The sequence below is a fragment of the Myotis nattereri genome (genome assembly GCF_964212035.1).
Source record: "Myotis nattereri genome assembly, chromosome: 2".
NCBI classification, from domain to species: domain Eukaryota; kingdom Metazoa; phylum Chordata; class Mammalia; order Chiroptera; family Vespertilionidae; genus Myotis; species Myotis nattereri.
The window spans coordinates 30801654-30821641 of NC_138076.1; the positions used below are offsets into that span (position 1 = coordinate 30801654).

Genomic DNA, 19988 nt, shown 5'->3' on the forward strand with positions numbered 1-19988 from the left:
ACCAGGGTCGCAGCTTTTGAAAAGAGTCCAAGGAGTCAGGTGCATTCAAAGGTGTCTGAGCAGGGCAGTGAGGGAGCCTCCCCAGCCTTTGGCATCTCTGGATTGAACCAGGACAGGAGGGCGTGCTCGTGTCCTGGTACTGCTATAACAAAGCACCACAAACAGGCAGCTTGAACAGGAATGTATTCTCTCACGGTCTGCAGGCCAGAAGTCCAATATTAAGGTGACCACAGGTTGGATCTTCCTGAGGATGATGGAGAGAGATCTTGTCCCAGACCTTCCACACCTTGGCATTTGTTAGCTTCTGCTACATCACCCCGATGTCCGACTTCATCATCCCAGGGTGTTCTCCCTGTGTGTGCACCAGTGCCCAATTTCCCACTTTTATAAGGACACCAGTCACATTATTACCATAGTTAGCTAGTTACTGATGATAAAGGAAACAAAGGAAGTCAGACATTGTAGGTACAGATTTTATTGCCGGGGAAGCAATTTCCAAAGCAAGATGTGAGTACCACTAATGGTGGGAGATTTGGAAAGCACTTGAATAAATCGTGTATTTGTTTAAATGGGTAGGGAAGAAAATGTAACTAACACCATACTCATGGGTGTTTTGTTAATGGAGAGGATGTGAAAAAAGTTGGTAAGTTTTAAGAAGTAAACATATTTAAAGAAAAATATGGATAACACAAATCCTACATGGATAAAAAATCTACATAGACGTGAAAATTCACAGGGAGGTGGTATCTGAGTGACCAAAGTTTGGGAAATTGTTTGTTTCCCTCAAACTCATCCCAACATGATGCTATTTGGAGCTGGGCCTTTGGAGGTGATTAAGGTTAGATGAGGTCATGATGATGCCCCCCTGATGGAATTAGTTTCCTTATAAGAGACATGAGACAGAGCTCTCCCTCTCTACCACATGAGGACACAGCCAGAAGACGGGCATCTATGAATCAGGAAGAGGCTTTTCACCAGAACCCAACTGTATTGGCACCCTAATCTCTGACTTCCAGCCTCCAGAACGGTGAGAAATACCTTTCTGTTGTTTAAGCCAGCAGTTGCCAACTGGTGGTCCGTGAGGTCCAAAAGGTTAGCGACCGCTGGTTGAAGCTAACCACTCTATGGTATTTTGTTATGGCAGCCTGGACAGACCCAAACACTGTTCTTACGTCCAATTTTAAGCAGATTTGCCTTATTAAGAGATGATCTGGCAGCATGGTGGGAGGTGGATGGGAGGAAAAGGCAGATGAGAGAACAGTAAGACTTTGGCCCCACTTTTGGGCCAAGGAGAAGGCACCATCAGAGTGGGATCTCCCGTCCCACGATCAGTTGTAAGTCAGGTCTGGTTCTCCCTCAGAGCACCACACCCTCCCTTTACCTGGCACCACAGCAAAGCCCCTTACTGGTCCAACACTTTCAGGAATGAAAGACAGCTCCTTAGTTTGGTGTATAACCTGGGACCCTAGCTTCCTCTCCAATCTCGTTTTCCACAACACAGTGTTCACTGTGTCCCAAGCATAACAGTTCTCAGAAGAGGCCCACCAATGAGTACCAAGTATGTGTACACGTCTATGCATTTCTGACTGGGACATTCCTTCAACTAAGCCCTGCCCCACTTGAGCAATTCCTTTTTGGAAAATCACAATGCCAATTCTAAACACAGGGTTTTGGGGTTTAATTTTGATATACTGAGTCTGGAGTCTTCTTGTTTCTTTCAGGTATTTGAATCCTATCTTCAAGTATCCAAATTTGCTAGGTTAAAGAAAAAAATTATTATGCAAACAATTAAAGAAGAAACTTGTTAATGGCACTTGTTAAGGCATGGTAAGGTAGATTTTTAATCAAGTAAGGCCATCACGATTGTTAGAGAGACCAATGGGTAAGACCCCATTATTGCTTGCAGTGGGGGAGAGATATCTGTTAGGGCTGCCAAAGGAGAAACGCAAAAGGCCAAGTGTGGTAAGGGATTATGAATTCATTAGGTCATCTGGAACCTAGATGGGCTGAGCCTCCAAATGGCACTAGCACCCAGGGATGGGGGAGTCCGAGATTTTAAAGGACTCGGGTTTTTTCTGGGCAGAGAATTCTCAGGGCGGGTCCAGATCCTGGGAAGGTCTGGAGGGGAAGGATAATGGTCTTAGCAAGTGGAATGTGGTCTAGGTGAAAGGGAATGTTGGTTGTGGTCTAAAGCTCAGTTCCCAGGGGAGTGGGTATCTATTCAATTATTTGATCAGACCTAACAATATCAAACTCAATTTTCAATATACCATGAACAAGTTGGAATGTATAGCCACAACACAAGGTGGGTATCCATGAATAGAAAATGGTTAAGAGGAAACATTAACTAAACATCAAGGATTCTGGCTAAACCAACCTGACAGGATTCTTGCTGAAGGCAGGCCAGTGTGAGCAAATACCACCTGAGGGTTGTAGGTAATGAGAAACCTGATTAGACATCAAGGGTGAGCATAAATGACATACAGGGAATTCTAGTTAAACCAACTTAGTATTGTTGCTAAAATTGGATAATACAGAGTCAAACTCACAAGTCCATAACTCAAGGCCTAGCTTAAATTCAGGGGGGCCAAAATAGAGTTTAGTCAAGGAGAGAATCTTTGTCACTTATTTATGGTTGCTTTGTCAAATAAAATCAAAGGATGTGAGTTATGAATCTACTTTTTTTTTTCATTTTTCCTAGACCATTTTAGAAATAAGAGTCCTAAAGAAAATCAGAAATTGATAAAATTTGTGAGTTGGGCAAAACTTGGGACCAACTAATTGGAACAATAGCATTTGGGAGTACTCAATGGACACCCTTATAATTCTCATATCCACAATTATCATGAGACATATTTTAGGAATTCAGCATCATATACAGGGTGTCCCAAAAATGTATACACTTTAACACCTGATAGCTCAATTTTTACAATGAAGTGTATTTTAATAAACACTCTTTTAAATATTCAGTGGGTATGTGTACATTTTGGGGGGACTCCCTATATATGTTGGCCTATTTTTCTAAAGTTACCTAAATGTGTATATAGTCCAAGAAACCCTAAAAAACCACAGGAAATCATATTAATTGAGGAAGGTTGCACTCTAAGAATTCTATCACTATAACCTACTTTATTTTCCTCTTCATGCAAAATAAATTCCAAGGTTAAAAAATTTTCACAGTGGGTTGGAAACTAGGTCTGGGTATTATTCTAACCTCTGTCACAGGCATGCAGGAACTTTGTCCTTGGGCAAGTTCCTTAGCTTATCTGTGTCTCAGTTTCATCATTTGTAGGATGCCTGGTAAGAAAGAGTAATCCTTCCCTCTCTGTATCATGCATAAGAAAGCATGCTTTTGTCCTTTTGCAAAGTGCGATGTCTCTCTCCTAGGAAATGCAGGAGTAACTATCAGGGTGTATATTGTAAACAGACAATTTGATTAATATCAACGTATTGTACACAAAGAAAGATGATTGAATGAGCAGATCAATCTTGAAATGTGCTTATAGCATATTTCTACCTTTTCGGTCCAAACCCAAAAGTATTGCTTGAACTACTGAAATACTTTTTTAAAAAAATATATATATTTTTTATTGATTTCAGAGAGGAAGGGAGAGGGAGAGAGAAATATCAATGAGAGAGAATCACTGATTGGTGGCCTCCTGCATATCTCACACTGGGGATCCAGTGCGCAACCTGGGCATGTGCCCTGACGGGGAATCGAACCGTGACCTCCTGGTTCATAGGTCCCCGCTCAACCACTGAGCCTCGCCAGCTGGGCCTGAAATACTTTCTTGACTCACCTAATAGATTATAAATTCCTTGACATCAGATAGATTCTAAATCTCATACATATTTCCCATTCATTAGTAGTTGCTCACTAGTTGCTACTTTTTCTCACTTTATCTAGAGCAGTGGTTCTCAACCTTCCTAATGCCGCGACCCTTTAATACAGTTCCTCATGTTGTGGTGACCCCCAACCATAAAATTATTTTCGTTGCTACTTCGTAACTGTAATTTTGCTAGTTATGAATCGGAATGTAAATATCTGAGATGCAGGATGTATTTTCATTGTTACAAATTGAACATAAAGCATAGTGATTAATCACAAAAACAGTATGTAATTATATATGTGTTTTCCGATGGTCTTAGGCGACCCCTGTGAAAGGGTTGAGAACAGCTGACCTAGAGCACTCCCCAATGTGTTTCATTCATTCATGTTGTACTCAACACATTTGTTGTATAGATAGCAGTCATTCCTTTTGCTTGCTGGGCACTGTTTCTAATTCATTGTTTTGTGTGTTTTTTAAAATATTTTTTATTAATTTCAGAGAGGAAGGGAGAGGGAGAGACAGAAACATCTATGATGAGAGGGAATAATTGATTGGCTGCCTCCTGCACGCCCCCTACTGGGGATCAGCCCACAACCCGGCATGTGCCCTTGACCCGAATCCAACCGGGACCCTTTAGTCAGCAGGCCAACGCTCTATCCACTGAGCCAAACCGGCTGGGGCTCTAATTCATTTTTATTTATTAACTAATGCTGCAATGTGCTATCTTATGCATCAATGTTTTCCCAGATATGTGGTTACCTGCTTATAGCTTACTGATTAAAATTCTGTCAAAGAAAAAAAGGAAAGCAATATAGACAAGGAAAACGTATATATACAAACCTATGGTTAGAAAATAATCTACTTTAAAAAAACAATGATTCTCAGTCACAGAAAAATAATTTAGTATTTCTTTGCATGCAGCACTATTTTCCTCATTATTTTTGCTGTCTGTCCTCGCAAAGGACCAGCGGGCGCCCTAATTGGGGCAGAAAGCGCGGGAACGTGTCCTCCGCTCCAGGCCTGGGCCTCGGCTCCTAAGGAGCAGTGGTTCCCCCAAAGGAGTGACTGGGCGAACCGAACCACGGGCGCGCGGCCGACACCTCCCGGGGACCCGGAGCCCCGCTTCCGGGGTCACAGAACCCCAAACCTGAGACTCCGGGCGCTTTTTATTAAGTGGGGCGGGCTTCCTCCCGGAGGCCCGGCCGCTGGGCCGCCCCCGCGGGACGATGCGGACGCAGCCGGGCCTGAGGTCTGGGAAAGGGGGCGCGGCCAAGAGCCCCCGGGACCCGCCGGGCCAGGGGACAGCCTCGGCCCCGCTCCTCCCAACCCCAGGCCCCTACACCCCCTACCCACCCACCCCACGCGCGCTCCAGGCCCCACCCACCCCACGCGCGCTCCGGCCCCCCCGCCCCCGCAGCCCTAGGCCTCAGCCCCCCGCCCCCCAGCCGCGCCAGGCCCCGCCCCCTCCCGGCCCATCCATCGCCGCCGGCTCCACCCCGGCCGCCTCGGCACGGCCTCCAGCTCCCGGCCCCGCCCCTGGTCCCGACCGCTCTCAGCCCGCCGCTCCGGGCGTCTGCAACATCTCCGGCCCCGCCGGGCTCCACCCCACGGTTCCCGGCCTCCTTCCAGACTCGGTGTTTCCCGGCGCCAGCAGGGCCCGGCCTCCGCAGGCCCCGCCCCCCGTGCGCGCTGCGCTCGGCAGCCCGCGGGACGCTGCGGCGGCGGCGGCAGCGCTACACTCGCTCCATTGTGCTCGGGCGGCGGCGGCCTCGCAGGTCCTCCCTGGTGCGTCCTCTCGGCCCGCCCGCGCAAGCTCTTCGGTGACTGACCATGTCGGCGGCGGGAGCGTGCCCGGGCGTGGAAGCGGGCTTCTCTAGTGAGGAGCTGCTGTCGCTCCGCTTCCCGCTGCACCGCGCCTGCCGCGACGGAGACCTGGCCGCGCTCTGTTCGCTGCTGCAGCAGACGCCGCGCGCCCACTTGGCCGCCGAGGACTCCTTCTACGGCTGGACGCCGGTGCACTGGGCCGCGCACTTCGGCAAGGTGGGCGCGGGCGCTTTAAGGCGCCATTTTCCGCCGCTTTCCTGTGGGGTCGGGGAAGATGGGGGCTGAGCGCTGGGGGCGCGAGGCGTGCCGGGATCGCGGGGAGGGGCGTGTCGGCCGCGACGGCGCCCCTAGGGACGCGGGCGGAAGAGGGCCCGGAGGCGCCCCGAGGGGCCTGGGGCGCTGGAGCCGCCGCGCTAGTTTCAAACGGGGGCGGCCTCCCGGAGGCGCCGGCTGCCCGGAGGCGCCGCCCCTGGCCTGGAGGATGAGTGCCTGCGGTCGGGAGGGCGGATCGGGCCCACCCCCGGGGGCCTGTGCCGCGGCCGGAGCCTCGCGCTGCCGGCCGTGTTGGGTGATGGTGCGGGACGAGGCCCTGGCGGGGACGCACGGGCCGCCGGAGGCCGGTGCCTCTGGGGAGAACCGCGGGGCGGCCGGGGCCCTGGAGGTCTCGTTCCCGCTCTGCCCCAGGAGAGAACTCCCGGCGCCGGCAGCGAAGCCGCGCGAAACTCGGAAGGTCGGAGGGCCGGGTTCCCCTGCCTCCATGCCGAGCGTCGCCGGCGCCGAGCGGGGTCCGCGTTGGTCGGCGCCCTCTCCCGGCCCCGCGGCGGGGGTCTGCGCCCGGCCCCGCTGGAACCAGCGTGTACAGCGTTGTCTGCAGACCCCTCTGTTAGCTGGAGGCTGTATTTCAGGTGATTTCGGGAGTGGAATAACCTGATTGAATGTAAAGTCACCAGGCCGTTGGGTAAGATAAGTGGAGATACTTTTCGCAAATTGGTTTTAGGGGATTTTGTGTAGCATGTTGTCCATATGCTTCGGAGCCTCCCAGCTTGCCCGGGCTTAGTAAAATCAGGGATGGTTGTTCGGGTCTTCCGTGTAAATTACGGTAAAGGTGTTAAATTAGGCAAAATTATCTTCCTGTGATCATTTGAGAACAGAGTGGTACTTTAAAGTTTTTGAAGATTAGATAACGTTTTCCCCGTCTGCGCAGTAAATGGGGTTATCGGATCCGAGGAGTCGAAAAGGGAAGTTTTCGGTGCATTTCAAAAGTAACTGATTAAGCCCTGGCCAGGTTCTCAGAGGTTAGAGCGTCGGCCCGCGGACAGAAGGGTCGCGGGTTCGATTCCCGGTCAAGGGCAAGTGCCTCGGTTGCAGATTCCCCGCCCTGGGAGGGGCACATGCGGGAAGCAACCAAAATATCCTCTGGGTGAGGATTTTAAAGAGAAAAGGTAACATTAAGATTTGTATGTCAAAATTCAGGGACATTTAAAAACGCTTCCCTCTGAAATGATGAGGTTAGGTTGAAATAAAGTTTTTGCAAGAATACATGCAGGGTAATGCGAAATGTTACTTTAAGACCTGAATATCTTAATATTTATATTACCAGCAGGTGAAGTTGCTTTACTTTGCTCTTCTTGGTGTTATATTCTCAGTACATTTGTATCTTTTGGGAAACCGTTTCTGATTCCGCTCATGAAACGGAAAAGTCATGCTTATTTTATTGAAAGAAATGAAAGAGTTATGATTAGTGGGGATGAGGCAGGTAACTTAATCAACCGTAAGATCCCATGGCGCCAGTCTCTAAAGTTGGGTTACTATGGTACCAGTTGCTGACAATGAGCGCCCGTGGGAAATCAGTCTCTGAGAAGTAATAGAACCCTCTTTCCTGTCCTTCCTCTCTCTTCAGTGTAGATTTCCCAAGGCAATCAGTAATCTGTGGCATTATCTCCCTCCTGAGAGCATCTTGCTCTGGTTTATTTTTACATTAAACTCTCAAAGCATTGGTTCTCCACATATTCTGTCCCTCTGTGTTTTGGGGAAAGGTACCCTGTAACAAGCAAGGACAGCTTTTTTGAAAAGGCTTTCCTGTTGATGCCTCTCCTCCCTACCCGGTAGGAAGTGACACCGTGTTGTATGACAAGCCTGTACATTCTGTAGAATGCCCAACTCTCATTAAAAATGGTCATTTAGAATAGTTACTTACCACCCCAAGGGTGCTTTGTATCTAGGGATTACTAATGGCCATAACTGCTTTAACATGCTTAAAATGATAAATTTCTTGTGTGTATTTTATGATAATTAATAAAACTGACTTTTTGAAAGTCTTTACTTTTATAGAACATGAGTAGTAGATTAACCTCAAGAGGCCAAATATTGTAAATAGAGGCAATTACCCTAGTGTTTTCAGCCATCTTTAATCATTATGAACGTATAGTGTTCCATGTGCAAGGGCCATAGAAAGCATCATTCAGTCTTTGAGAAAAAGCTATTAGGACAAATTAGATCAGGATTCAGTACTATAGGTCCCCAATCCAGTCCCCCCTGAACACTCTCCCCCCCCCCCCCAGCCCCCTTGAAAACAGCTTCCATTCTTTTATATAAATTTAAGCCTACACTGTTCTTGGCCTGTGCAAGAGCCAATCTAGCATAATTACGAAATACGTGCACTGATAGGGTCCCTAGTGGCTGCTGGCTGCCAGCCGGGGCCTCCCTTCGTTCTGCCCCTGGTGGTCAGTGCACATCATAGCAAGCCATCGAACTCCCAATCGGTCAAACTCCTGAGGGGACACTTTGCATATTGGGTGTATATATATATATATTTTCCCAACTTTCAAGCTTGTGTTCCTAGAAATGTGCCAATTGTGCAGAGTTTCCTAACCTTTTATGAGGCTTATTTGTTCCCAGAGCACTTAACATTAAAAATTTCTAATTATACCTTGCTTTTACAAGCTGTCTTACTGAACAGTATTTTTCCAGAATTCCAAATCCAGTTTCCTAAATTGAACTAATAGGTACAGGTTTAAGTCCAGGGAGCTCTCAATTGATATTAAGATGAACTGCTTTTGGAATACCCAGTGATTTTTTTATCCTTGTCTCATTTTTGTTGGATTTAACAGCTGTTCATTTTATCACTAGTATTGGCACTTTTCTTTTTACTCAGTACATTAATAAAGGCAATATGTAGCAATATACCAAAATTGTCTCTTTATCAGCAACCACTCCCAGATTCAAGTTCCTTGAAGATAGCATGTTTTAAATCAGTGTACTTTCAATTGAGAGAGTTCATCTCACAAAAATGTTGATTTTGGTCATCTGTCCTTTGCAAAGAAAGGCTTAAATTGCTGAAAGAGGATAAGAGACATGGGGTGAGATGGGAACCTAGCTATTTGTTCTTCATTTGAGGTCTGTCCTCTGGAAGAGAAAGAATTTTGGCAGTTAGAGCTTTTTCACTAATTGTGCATGGTGCTTCGTGAACGGAAACGGAGCAGTCTGGAGTCCAGCATCTGAGGACACACCAGGTGGAAGAGTGTAAGTCCTTGAGAACAACAGGCCTTCTTGGACAGTGCTTGGCATGTGGTGGGCATTTCTTCAGTGTATGATGAGTGTGATGAGATCTTTACCCAGAGGCTACTATAATATGGAACCAGGCTGCAGAGTCTGATCTTGACTACTGTTCCTTTTAGTCACCTGCTAGGTGCAGAGCTCAGCTGTGCTCTATCCCTTTTTGAGGGTTTTTTCCTCTATACAATCAGTTTGGAAAGACTTAAGTCCTACCCTCTCACTTACTCTACACATCTTTTCCCTGAGAAAATAATCTGAAGGGTGGACCTCAATTGAGTATTCATCAAATGCTGCATTGTATAAAGGTGTACAGTTGTGCAGACTGCAGAAAACAGCCCTTGACTATGGAGAGTTTACCATGGCTACACAAACCTTTTTTTAACCTACCAATCACTTTAACATTTTTATTCTTTAGAATAGTGTGTGAAAGTGGCAAAACCTAGTTTTGATAAAAGTCTAAATAATGCAAGCTAATCTTTCCTTATTTTGTCTTTTCCAACTGTAGGGAAAACAAAATACTTTAAATTTGTGTAGTGTCAGTCTTTTTTACTTTATATTTCTATGTGCCAATTTATTTTTATTTTTTTAAGGGAGAAAAATAGAAGCATCAGTGATGAGAGAGAATTGTTGATTGGCTGCCTCCTGCACGCCCCCTACTGGGGATTGAGCCTGCATCCCAGGCATGTGCCCTAACCTGGAATCGAACCATGACCTCCTGGTTCATAGGTCAATGCTCAACCACTGATCCATGCCATCCGTGCTTATTTGCCAATTTTTTTTATAAAGAAAAAGTTTATTTTTTAATGCCTTTTAAAATTTCTATAACATTGGGAAGGAACGACTTAATTTCTTCCCTTAAACAGGAAAAAAAAATGGCAACAAATGCCACTTAATCTCCATTGTAGAATTAGATTATTTGTGTAATATTTAATAGTACACCAACATTTATGCATGTTTCATTTCTCCTACTGCTTTTGAAGTTGGAGTGCTTGATGCAGTTGGTGAGAGCTGGAGCCACACTTGATGTTTCCACTACACGTTATGCACAGACCCCAGCTCACATTGCTGCTTTTGGGGGACATCCTCAGTGCCTGATCTGGTTGATTCAAGCAGGAGCCAGCATTAACAAACCGGTAAGGGAATTTGTTTTGTTTTCTTTTTCTAGTTATAATTACATGGTGTTGAGTTTTAAATTGAGGACTTAATTAGAGTTTGATATTTTTACCTGTGGGCTAATTGAAATTTATGTTTATTGAATTACTTGTGGATAATAGACCTTTCACATAGCAATGCTTTCTGTTTATAGAGTACTCTCACCTGTTACATGATTTACTGTGATCCATGGTGACCCAAATGATTTGCCCAAGGTTACAGCTGTGACTGAAGGAGTCTGGCCTTAAGCCCAGCTTTCCTGGCATCCCTGCTCACAGCTGCCTTAGCCTTGTTTCCACTGATAATTATGCAAACATATTCATACTAGCAAAATATATTTAATAGCTGTGATTAAGTTAGCCTTAGCAGAATGACCAGTGTGAGTTAATGTTGCTTCTGGTACAAGTTGGGGGTGATGACGACGGAGATAAATGGTCACTAGGAAGTGACTTCTGGACACCAAATGCAAAGGTTTTGTATCTAAGCATACAAACATAAACATGAGAATGCCGGGATTTTTTGTTTTGTTTTTTTAAAACTATTTTTATTGATTTTGAAGAGGGAGGAAAAGAGAGAGAAACATCAATGATGAGAATCACTGATTGGCTGCCTCCTACACGTTCCCCACTGGGGATCGAGCCCATAACCCCAGCATGTGCCCTGACTGAGAATCCAACCCACGACCTCCTGGTTCATAGGTTGATGCTCAACCACTGAGGCACGACGACTGGGCAGAATGCCGGGTTTTTAATGGTGTGTTTTCAGTATCCTTTTCACATGAGTTGGGGGAGGGGGAGCGGAGGAACCCATCAGAAGAGTGCCTAGCTTATTGGGAACTCTCTGAAACAGGCTTGTGGTTGTAAAAGACTCCATAGATAGTCTGACTGGAGCATCCCCAGTCTTAGCACCTGCCCCAGGTTGGACTCGTCTAAGGCAGTGGTTGGCAAACCGGCTCGCGAGCCACGTGCGGCTCTTTGGCCTCTTGAGTGTGGCTCTTCCACAAAATACCACGTGCTGGCGCACACGTACAGTGCGATTGAAACTTCGTGGCCCATGCGCAGAAGTCGGTATTTTGTGGAAGAGCCACACTCAAGGAGCCAAAGAGCCCCATGTGGCTCTCGAGCCGCAGTTTGCCAACCACTGGTCTAAGGGACTTGTGCCATGGGCTTTTTTTCTTCTCCTTTATCCTATTTTTATATTCTTTTCCTGGTTTTAATCTTTTGGCATGTTAAAGACTAGCCATTTTCTCAAGATTAGGAGATAATATCTCTGCCATCTCTAAGGTCAACATAAGGAGTTTCCAAAAATTTGGTGAACTACTAATAATCATCAAGGGTCTACTTTGTGCAAAGTAATTTTTATTTCCTCTTTTCTGCTTTTTTGTCTTTCCTAAGATTCATCCTTTGATGATAGCCAGAAATAAAGTAGTTGCAAGCCCCTCTCCTAAAGATAACACAGATACCCACCTACAAAACAAGTAATTGAGGAAAAGTACTTTAGCAGTGATTTAACACAAGGATTGACGGGAAAGGGGACTTGAGGAATAGAGGGGTAATTTGTTCTCCGTAATAGACTTTTAGTCGTGAGGACAGTAAAGGGAGAGCCCTGGATTTTAGACCTGTTTCTGTTACTCAACTGGAACTTATATCTCCACACAGGATGCCTTTATATATACAGACTTCTCTGCCACTTTGTTACTTTTAAAATAATTTTTTAAATATGTTTTTATTAATTTTAGAAAGGAAGGGAGAGAGAAAAAAATATCAATGAGAGAGAAACGTCATCAAACAAAATAGATCGGCTGCTTCCTGCATGCTCCCACTGGGGATGGAGCTGAAACTTAGGCATGGGCCCCAAAGGGAATCAAACCAGTGACCTGGTGTGTGGGTCAACGCTCAACTACTGAGCCACACTGGCTGGACAACTTTGTTACTATATCGACCTATTCAGGAGTTATAAGTTGGCAACTGTATACTGTTATTGCTGTAGGCATTGTCTGTCTCTACTTGTCTCATTCCTGGTCCTGCATTCTTCTCTCCTCCCCCTTTATCCCAGTAGGAGGGGCACTAAGCCTTGATTCCACACTCTGCTTCCTATCTCTCTGGCCTTGGGCAAGTAATATTCTTGGTCTGTGGCTCAACCTTTTTATCAGTAAAATATGGACAATCCATAAATGGCAGTAATTAATGTTTAATATTAATATGGAATTTAAGCTCAGAATACTCCACATGTTAATTTCCATTAAATTGTTACATAGAATCTAATTTACAGCTAAAGAAATTGCCTAATGCTACTTTTCAGACCTTTCTGAAATAATCCCCCTTTCGTATAATGTTTTTAGCAGCTCATTGTTTTCCATAGGTGACAAGTTTGTGCCCCCCACTCCTTCCTCTGAGCTGCTCTAGTTAGCACTGTGTGGAAACCTCTCCTAAACTTTGCTTCCAGGGCCAGAGTCCCCAAATCCCACTCTCTCCTTGCAACCCTCCCTTGTTTTAATTGTTCACGTGGCTCAATATACCCAAGTCCTCCCATGTCAAGGGTGCCACTTGGATTTCTTAAGCATCCTGGCATTGCTCCTGACAGGATCTCAGTTGGCTGTGGTCTGATGTTGAACTTCGTTCTGAATCTCAGATGTTGTCTTGCTCTGTTAGGTAACTGGGACTGCTATGACAGGCACCCAGAGACCCTTGAGGTCCCAGTAGCCCTTTTGTTGGCTTCCCCAACACACTGTTGATCCATCTTGAGGTAGTTTTCTTCACTTTCCAGATAAACTATTTTAAAGCCAGGTCCAGGTTTTTCATCTAAGGGAAAAGAGGTCAGTGCCCCTGACTAAATAGTCAGGTATTGCATGTTTTAAAACTTATTGCAGCACGGGTTAAAAATTGCTGGTCTGTCATGACTATCCCTGGGTGCCATTTTTTGTGTTTGCAAGTCATCTCTTTAATACCCCTTCAAGAATTTTGCTGGCATTTGATGTTGCTTCCATAGTTTCTTGTATCTAGATTAGAAATAAGAGTTCTCTTTATTAAAATTCAAGGTGACTTGTCCGTCTTCAGATTTCTAGTAACCTCTCCCGCTTTCCTTTATTACTCAAGAGTTTGCCAACAGTACTCCCAGAACCACACTACAAACTATTTGGTGTTTTTAAAATGTGACTGGGCTGAAATATAACCTTAAAATGGCTCTCTACTCTTACTCTCTTGGCTAGTTTTCTTTAAGTAGTATTTATTCTGCCCTTCCCAGTTTAATGATGTTCTCCTTGTGTAACACAGAACAGGTAGTTTTGCTCTCATCATCTGTTACTATCCCACCATCTTCTGGAAATAGTAGCAAAAATCCTTTTCCTTCTTGTTCCAAAGGTAGCTTTCTAAAAACAAAACTTTATTTTCCCTGAGAGTTTTTGTTGTTTTGCTTTGTGGGTTTTGTTGTTGTTGTGTGTTTGTTTGTTTTTGCAAAACCTCATCTAAATCTCAGTTCTACTTTTTCTGGCAATACCTGTCTGAAATTTTTATTTGTCCTTATTATGTACTCCTCCCACCCTTAACCATTTTGGGGGAGGGTAGGGGTTATATTTTTTTTGTTTTTTAAAAATCTGAGTTCAGTTGTTAGTTCCTTATAGAATCACATGGTTTTCTCTTTCTTGAAAAATGGGATTATTCTGTGTACTTTCATATCACTTTTGAACATATCTTAAAATAAATGTACGCACTTTTTCGAAACTCCACTAAACTGTCAGGTCTTTCATATTACATTTTTCTGTACAATAATGTACCATTCTTTTTTTTATTTTCGCCCTCACCTCAGTTTCCCCCCCTGTAATTTAATATGCGTTGGTGAGGAGCTCAAATATTGACTGAATTTATGAATGAGCTATTTTCCAAATACTGTATCAGACACTGTAAAGTTGCCCCACTTCTGCTTTATATCTTTATCCCTTAACTATGTGGTAGTCTTCTGCCAAGTTCCATTTCCAGTGACATTGAAGTGTTATTGATTCAGGAACGGTTGCTGCTTAGCCCCTTGGAATTTCCCAGTCAAAAAGTCCTATCTCAGTTTTTTTTAGTAGAAACAACTTCTCTTGATTCTGTATCTTTCTTTACCTCTAATTTACATGAGAATCTTTAAATCAAGTTGTGTTTCAAATTTTTTCCATTCATGCAGTGTAAACTAATTCATCCTTTTTTTGGATTAATACATTAGTGTTGAATTGTTTCTCTGAGTCTGCTCACTTCCACTATCTCGTCCAGCATTGTTTTCTGAAGCATGAATCTGATTCTAATACAGCCTTTCTAAAAGTCCTTGGACAGATTTGCTCATCACAAACAGCCTGAGTTCTACACGAGCTGGCTATGTTTGACCCTTGTGTTCTCCCTTCCCATCATTTCTTGACTCTGACCTCAACCATGTTCTCTACAGCAGCGGTCACCAACCGGTGGTCCTTGAGTTCCGAAAGGTTGGTGACGCCAGCTCTACAGTGTAGTCCAAATTCAAGTTAAAGATAAAAAAAAAAAAAATCGAAAGGAGAAACTGGTGATGTCTTGAATCAAGCTAGCCTTGTGGTAGATATGGGTAAACTAGACTAGATGTTAGATATTGGTGATATTTCTTGGCCCAACCTTTTTTTGGCCATGCTCCACCTAAGCATCTCTAAAATCCTGATCCTCCCTTCCCCCACCTGTGACATATAATTCTTATGCAAAAAGTGAACTATCCACGTGGAGAAAGCCTAAAAGGCCATTAACTTAGTCTAAACAAGCTTCTAAAGAACATGGCATCTGTGAAAGAGAAAAATAAAAAAATGAAAGGACAGTTGAAGTACTGAGGAAGAAATCACTAAGAAATTGTTTAAAAAATAATAATGTAAAGTGATAGGAAAAAATAGCAAATAAAGTTTCAAAACATAATAGAGAACTGAAATGCATAAATATGTTACAGTATATATTTATATATTGTATATGAGGGCCCCTAGAACCATAAGAAATGCAAAAAAATTGCTGTTGATAACTCATTCTTGAATTGCCCCCCTTAAAAATCAAATTGCCTGCCTTGGGGCATGTGCCCACATTGTGAACCACTGATCTAGAGTGTACATGCTGTCACTGCTGTACAGGCCCCACAGGGCTGTTTTCTTTTCTTGATCAAAGTGTGCCCTTACCCTGGGCTGCTCTTATATTCTCTTCACATCTACATTTCTTTGTGTTGTGCTTCAAATTTGGCTTTACCATATTGTTTCATTTCAAAGATGAATGAAATGGTGCATGTTGATTAATTTTACTTTAAAATGTGGAAATCTTTTTTTTTGGAGTCGTAATGCATTTTATTTTGTTTGTTTTTCAAATGATTTTCTCTTTATTGATTAAGGTATTATATATGTGTAAAATGTGGAAATCTTGTTGGATCTGAATATTGGTATGTGTCCTTTTTTGTGTTTTTTTTTTTTGTTTGTTTGTTTCTCCAGGACTGTGAGGGTGAGACTCCCATTCACAAAGCGGCTCGCTCTGGGAGCCTAGACTGCATCAGTGCCCTGGTAGCTAACGGGGCTCACATCGAGTAAGTGTCTTTGTTTATTCTTCCCAGCCAAGATGTAGTTAAGGGTGTTGTGTTTAGAAACAGTATTTAGAGCAAGCAAAGTCCTGAACTTTGTTTTTAATGTTAGTAATATAATTTTGCTTTTTAGATCAGTTGGTTTTGGTGAGCAAAATTGTGTGGGTTAAGTTGACCAACAGAAGGGGCAGAACAGTTAACTGATTAAATTTGGAACCTAGCATCATTAACTTTGCCACTAACAATATCACCATGGGCAAGTCTTCAAACTTTTTTTTGCCAAGGAGTAATTTGGAAACAAAGGCCTTGGATTGGATTAAAATATTTTTCAGGCCTGTTGGCTCAAAAAAATCTTGCAGACAATTAGCTTTTCTAAATTTTTATTTCTTCATCTTTTAGCAGATGTGAGAACATTATGTTTTAAAGCCTATTATAACTTTTTTTGATTTTATAACTCCTTGGAAAATGTAACTATTTACATTAAAGACTTTAAAATCTCTCTGAGCTTTTGATATGATGGCATTTTAGAATATCTTTGTTTTGGCCCAGTTTACATCAACTAGCTTATTTGTAGTTTGGTAAAACAAAATATTTGAGTGTATTTTTAAGTGTTATTTTGTATGTAAATCATTAATTAGCTAGTCATGGCATTAATACATTTATTTTAGGTAGTAAATTCATTTGTATTTACTTTTTCTTAAAGATTTATATGATAAAAATTTTTCTTCTGCAGTTCACAGCATTAACAAAATGGATGCGGTTTTCACCCTTAAATGTTGAGTGTAAGCTATAGAGCTGTAATAACCAAAATAACTATGATAATATCAGCTTTTTTGTTTTATCTTGAGTGTCTTGAATATTTCATAAAAATTAATTACAAGCCACTTTATTCTATTGGCGATGTGAAATTTTAGACTTTGAGAGAAATAAAACCCACAAAACTAATAACTTAGTTTAACCCTTTGGTTTCCACTTCATTGTTTGACTCTGTATTATAATAAATATTGAAAATAGACCCTGGAGAGCAAAACCATATAGGTTAATGCAAAACCTGTCTAATACCAGGGGCTGTCGTTGGGCTTTTAGTATCTTAGCTTCTGTTTGATTTAGTATTAAGATTAGTCATTAGTTGGGCTTGGGTCATTTATGTAGTGATTTAGTTTTATAAATATGACTTGCATTTTAACTGTTACTTTTCAGGGTACCTTGTGATTTCACATGTAGTTATAACTTAAGGTAATGTAAAAACAATTAAATACATATTATACAATGTTAAAAACATTGAGTTAATTCTCAATGGATTACTTTAAAAGCAAAGATATATATGCAGTTTTCTTAGCTGTATTTAGATTAAAAACTATCTTTAATAACAGAAGCTTTGGTTATAAAATACAGAGTCATATAAAATAATTGATTAGATTGCTTAATTGTCACTTATTGAAATAATTAGAGGTTGATCTTTTTAATGACTTATTTTCGAAACAATTTTCTTAATTGGTCCTGAACATTTTATTACTAAAATGTTAGTTTTATTCATTTTAATGGATAGCTTAATCCTTTAAGCCAATAAATATCTATTGCTATGTCCTTTTAATAGGTGTCTTTTTAAAATGAGATCATTTTATTTACAATTCTGTCCTTGGTTACAGGACCCTCGAGTGTCTTTTTTCCACCAAGTGTGACTGAGCATGACCTCAAGTGCCAGTCTGTTTTTCAGTATAAGAGCCATTCCCTCGAGACCCTGCATTATGGTGATTTCCCTTGACTGAACTTTCAGATATTTTTTAGAAGAAATATTTAGCCTGAACCACCTAGCCAAAAGCAATTTTTAAAAGTATAATTCTTTGGCCTGGAGATAGAGTACAGTAATCATTATTTATTGTAATTATATGTGGGGTTATTTAATTTTAACAATCTAGATAAAATGTCAGTTTTGACAATAAGCTAAATTGTAAATTGCTTTTTTGATACTTTTTCTGCACATTTTTGTAGTTTTAAGCTTTAGTCTACCAACAAGTAATAGCTTGATTCCCCCAAATTATGATACTTAGACCTATTTTACTTGTTTCGCATAATGTTGCTCATGTGGTAAAGTGTAGTTCTAGCAAATAAAATGCCTTTTTCTATTTTAAGATCAAGGGGCACATGATTTATTTAAAGTTAACTTTTTTTTTTTTTTTTCCAGTTTAGGACAGGCCAGATTATTAATTCTTCATATTACATGCCATAATGCTTAGGAGATAATATAATTTTTTCCCCTGAATAGATTAAAAATTATATCATTATTTTATAACACTTGGTGGGATTTAATAATTTTGTTTTTAATTTCTACTTTGCTTTTTATATATCAGCTGCATCAAGTGGCCAAAGTCTTAAGTTGCTGCTTTTTGGTCATTGGGTAGATAGTGGTGAGGGCAGCTATACCACACATCTGTGGCTAGAATGCTTTGTTATGTAACTAACTTGTCAATGTAGGCTGCATCTGTAAGATAACGCATGTCAACTGCTGTGCATCGTATTACATTTTCTAGCACCACACGTGAGTATATTGATGGAGTTTCTTTTTCTTCTCTTATTTTACATCTTGAGTTTTGGTGCCAAGTTTTCTTTTTCATGTGAGGTTTTGTTTCTACTTATCATATATGATGGTCATTATTTGCCATTTATTATTCAGATCTAAAAATAAAAATACTCAAAGGTTACATCAGCTCTATGACCAGACTAAATGTTTGTGTACCTTAAATGATCTACACCTCTACAAATGCTTCTCATTCTCATTTTTTTCTCAAGTATGATAAGTATGGGGGTTTCATTAAGTTGGTCATCCTTAATTTCGCGTGTATGGCAGTTCGGTTTTTCATTGCAGCTAATATTTGAATGCTGCCTACTCCACAGTTAGGATTTTTGAGTGGAAGAAGGGCATGTACTGACATGGAAAAGTTGTTGCCTCGTTCTTTAGTGATCAAATTATTAACAATATAAGTTGTGTTAATGTGATTTCAGAAAAAGATGCTTGGAAACACTATCTGCTGATAATGAAGCAGACCTTTTACTACTAACAATGTAAAGTGCAGATTTTGAGTCTTGTATTATTTTTACTTTTAGTATTTTTGCACCAATTAATTTTGGTTACTTTGTATTTATTTTCTTGAGAGATTGAAGTTGAGAATGATCCCATATCAACCAGATATTAAAGTAGCTTTTTTAATGCCTTGGAGTGAAAAGGGGGTGGGGGGGTGGAGGTAGTTAGCAGGAGTTAGGGTAAAACCAGAATTACTTGCATCTCAGGCAAATTTGCTAGTCCATTTTAATACTACATTATATAGGTGGCAGTGTTTAGGTATGACAAAGTCTTAAAGCTTTCTGTAGAATCCATTAATTCTGTTGCAACCAGATCTTCAAATGGGCTTACATATATTTTAATTTAATTAGTGTGATCCCTAGAAGAACTTAGCTGGAGAAGCTTCTATAGCCTTATATAAACAAGCTCAGTGACTCACTCTAAAAAAATCTTGCCTAATTTAGAAAACAGGCACAGTTGCCTATAATAACAAAAGTGATCTTAACAGACTTTTTTTTTTTAATGTTGCCCAAAAAAGTATGTTGCTGAACTTTTAGGAATTTTTCATTGACATGAAGTTAGTTTAGTTTGGTTCATAATTGGTGGCCATATTTATGACCCACCTTTATTTGTTTATCTATAGAGCCCCTCTCTGGAAGCAAAATTTTTATTAGGGCAAATCATGTGATAAGCATATTTTTAATAATAGTGCAAGAAGTTTGTTTGCAACTTTTGCCCTTGGCAAAATAACCCAGGTTTACTTTGAAATTTGTGACTTATTTGTCATTATGGCAAACTTGTCTGATCTTACTATTTCCTGGGTCTTTTTTTTTTCTTTTATTAAAGTGTTATGCACAAGATGGAGGAATTAACTTGCTGGGATAGCTATCAAAGTTCTGCCTCCTGGGCAGGAGCGGATGTTGGACTGGACAGTATTATAGAGTTGTTGACAAATTTAGTTCAGAATTTTATTTTTCATGCTTGAGTAATATATAGGTTTTAATATTTGTTTAACCACTGCT

At 41.6% G+C, this 19988-nt stretch overlaps 1 protein-coding gene across 2 annotated transcripts in view; it reads left to right on the forward strand.

Annotated features, from left to right (window-relative positions):
• Positions 1-5527: 5527 nt before the first annotated feature.
• The window catches only part of ANKRD10 (ankyrin repeat domain 10), a 35880-nt gene continuing 21419 nt past the window's right edge, over positions 5528-19988 (forward strand). Inside the window, exons 1-3 of one of the 2 annotated variants that reach the window (XM_081083781.1) lie at positions 5528-5870; positions 10190-10342; positions 15820-15911. In XM_081083781.1, coding sequence (XP_080939907.1) covers positions 5661-5870; positions 10190-10342; positions 15820-15911 — 455 coding nt within the window. In that variant the 5' untranslated portion in view covers positions 5528-5660. The remainder of the gene's footprint in view (positions 5871-10189; positions 10343-15819; positions 15912-19988) is intronic. The other variant, XM_081083782.1, reaches the window with a different exon arrangement.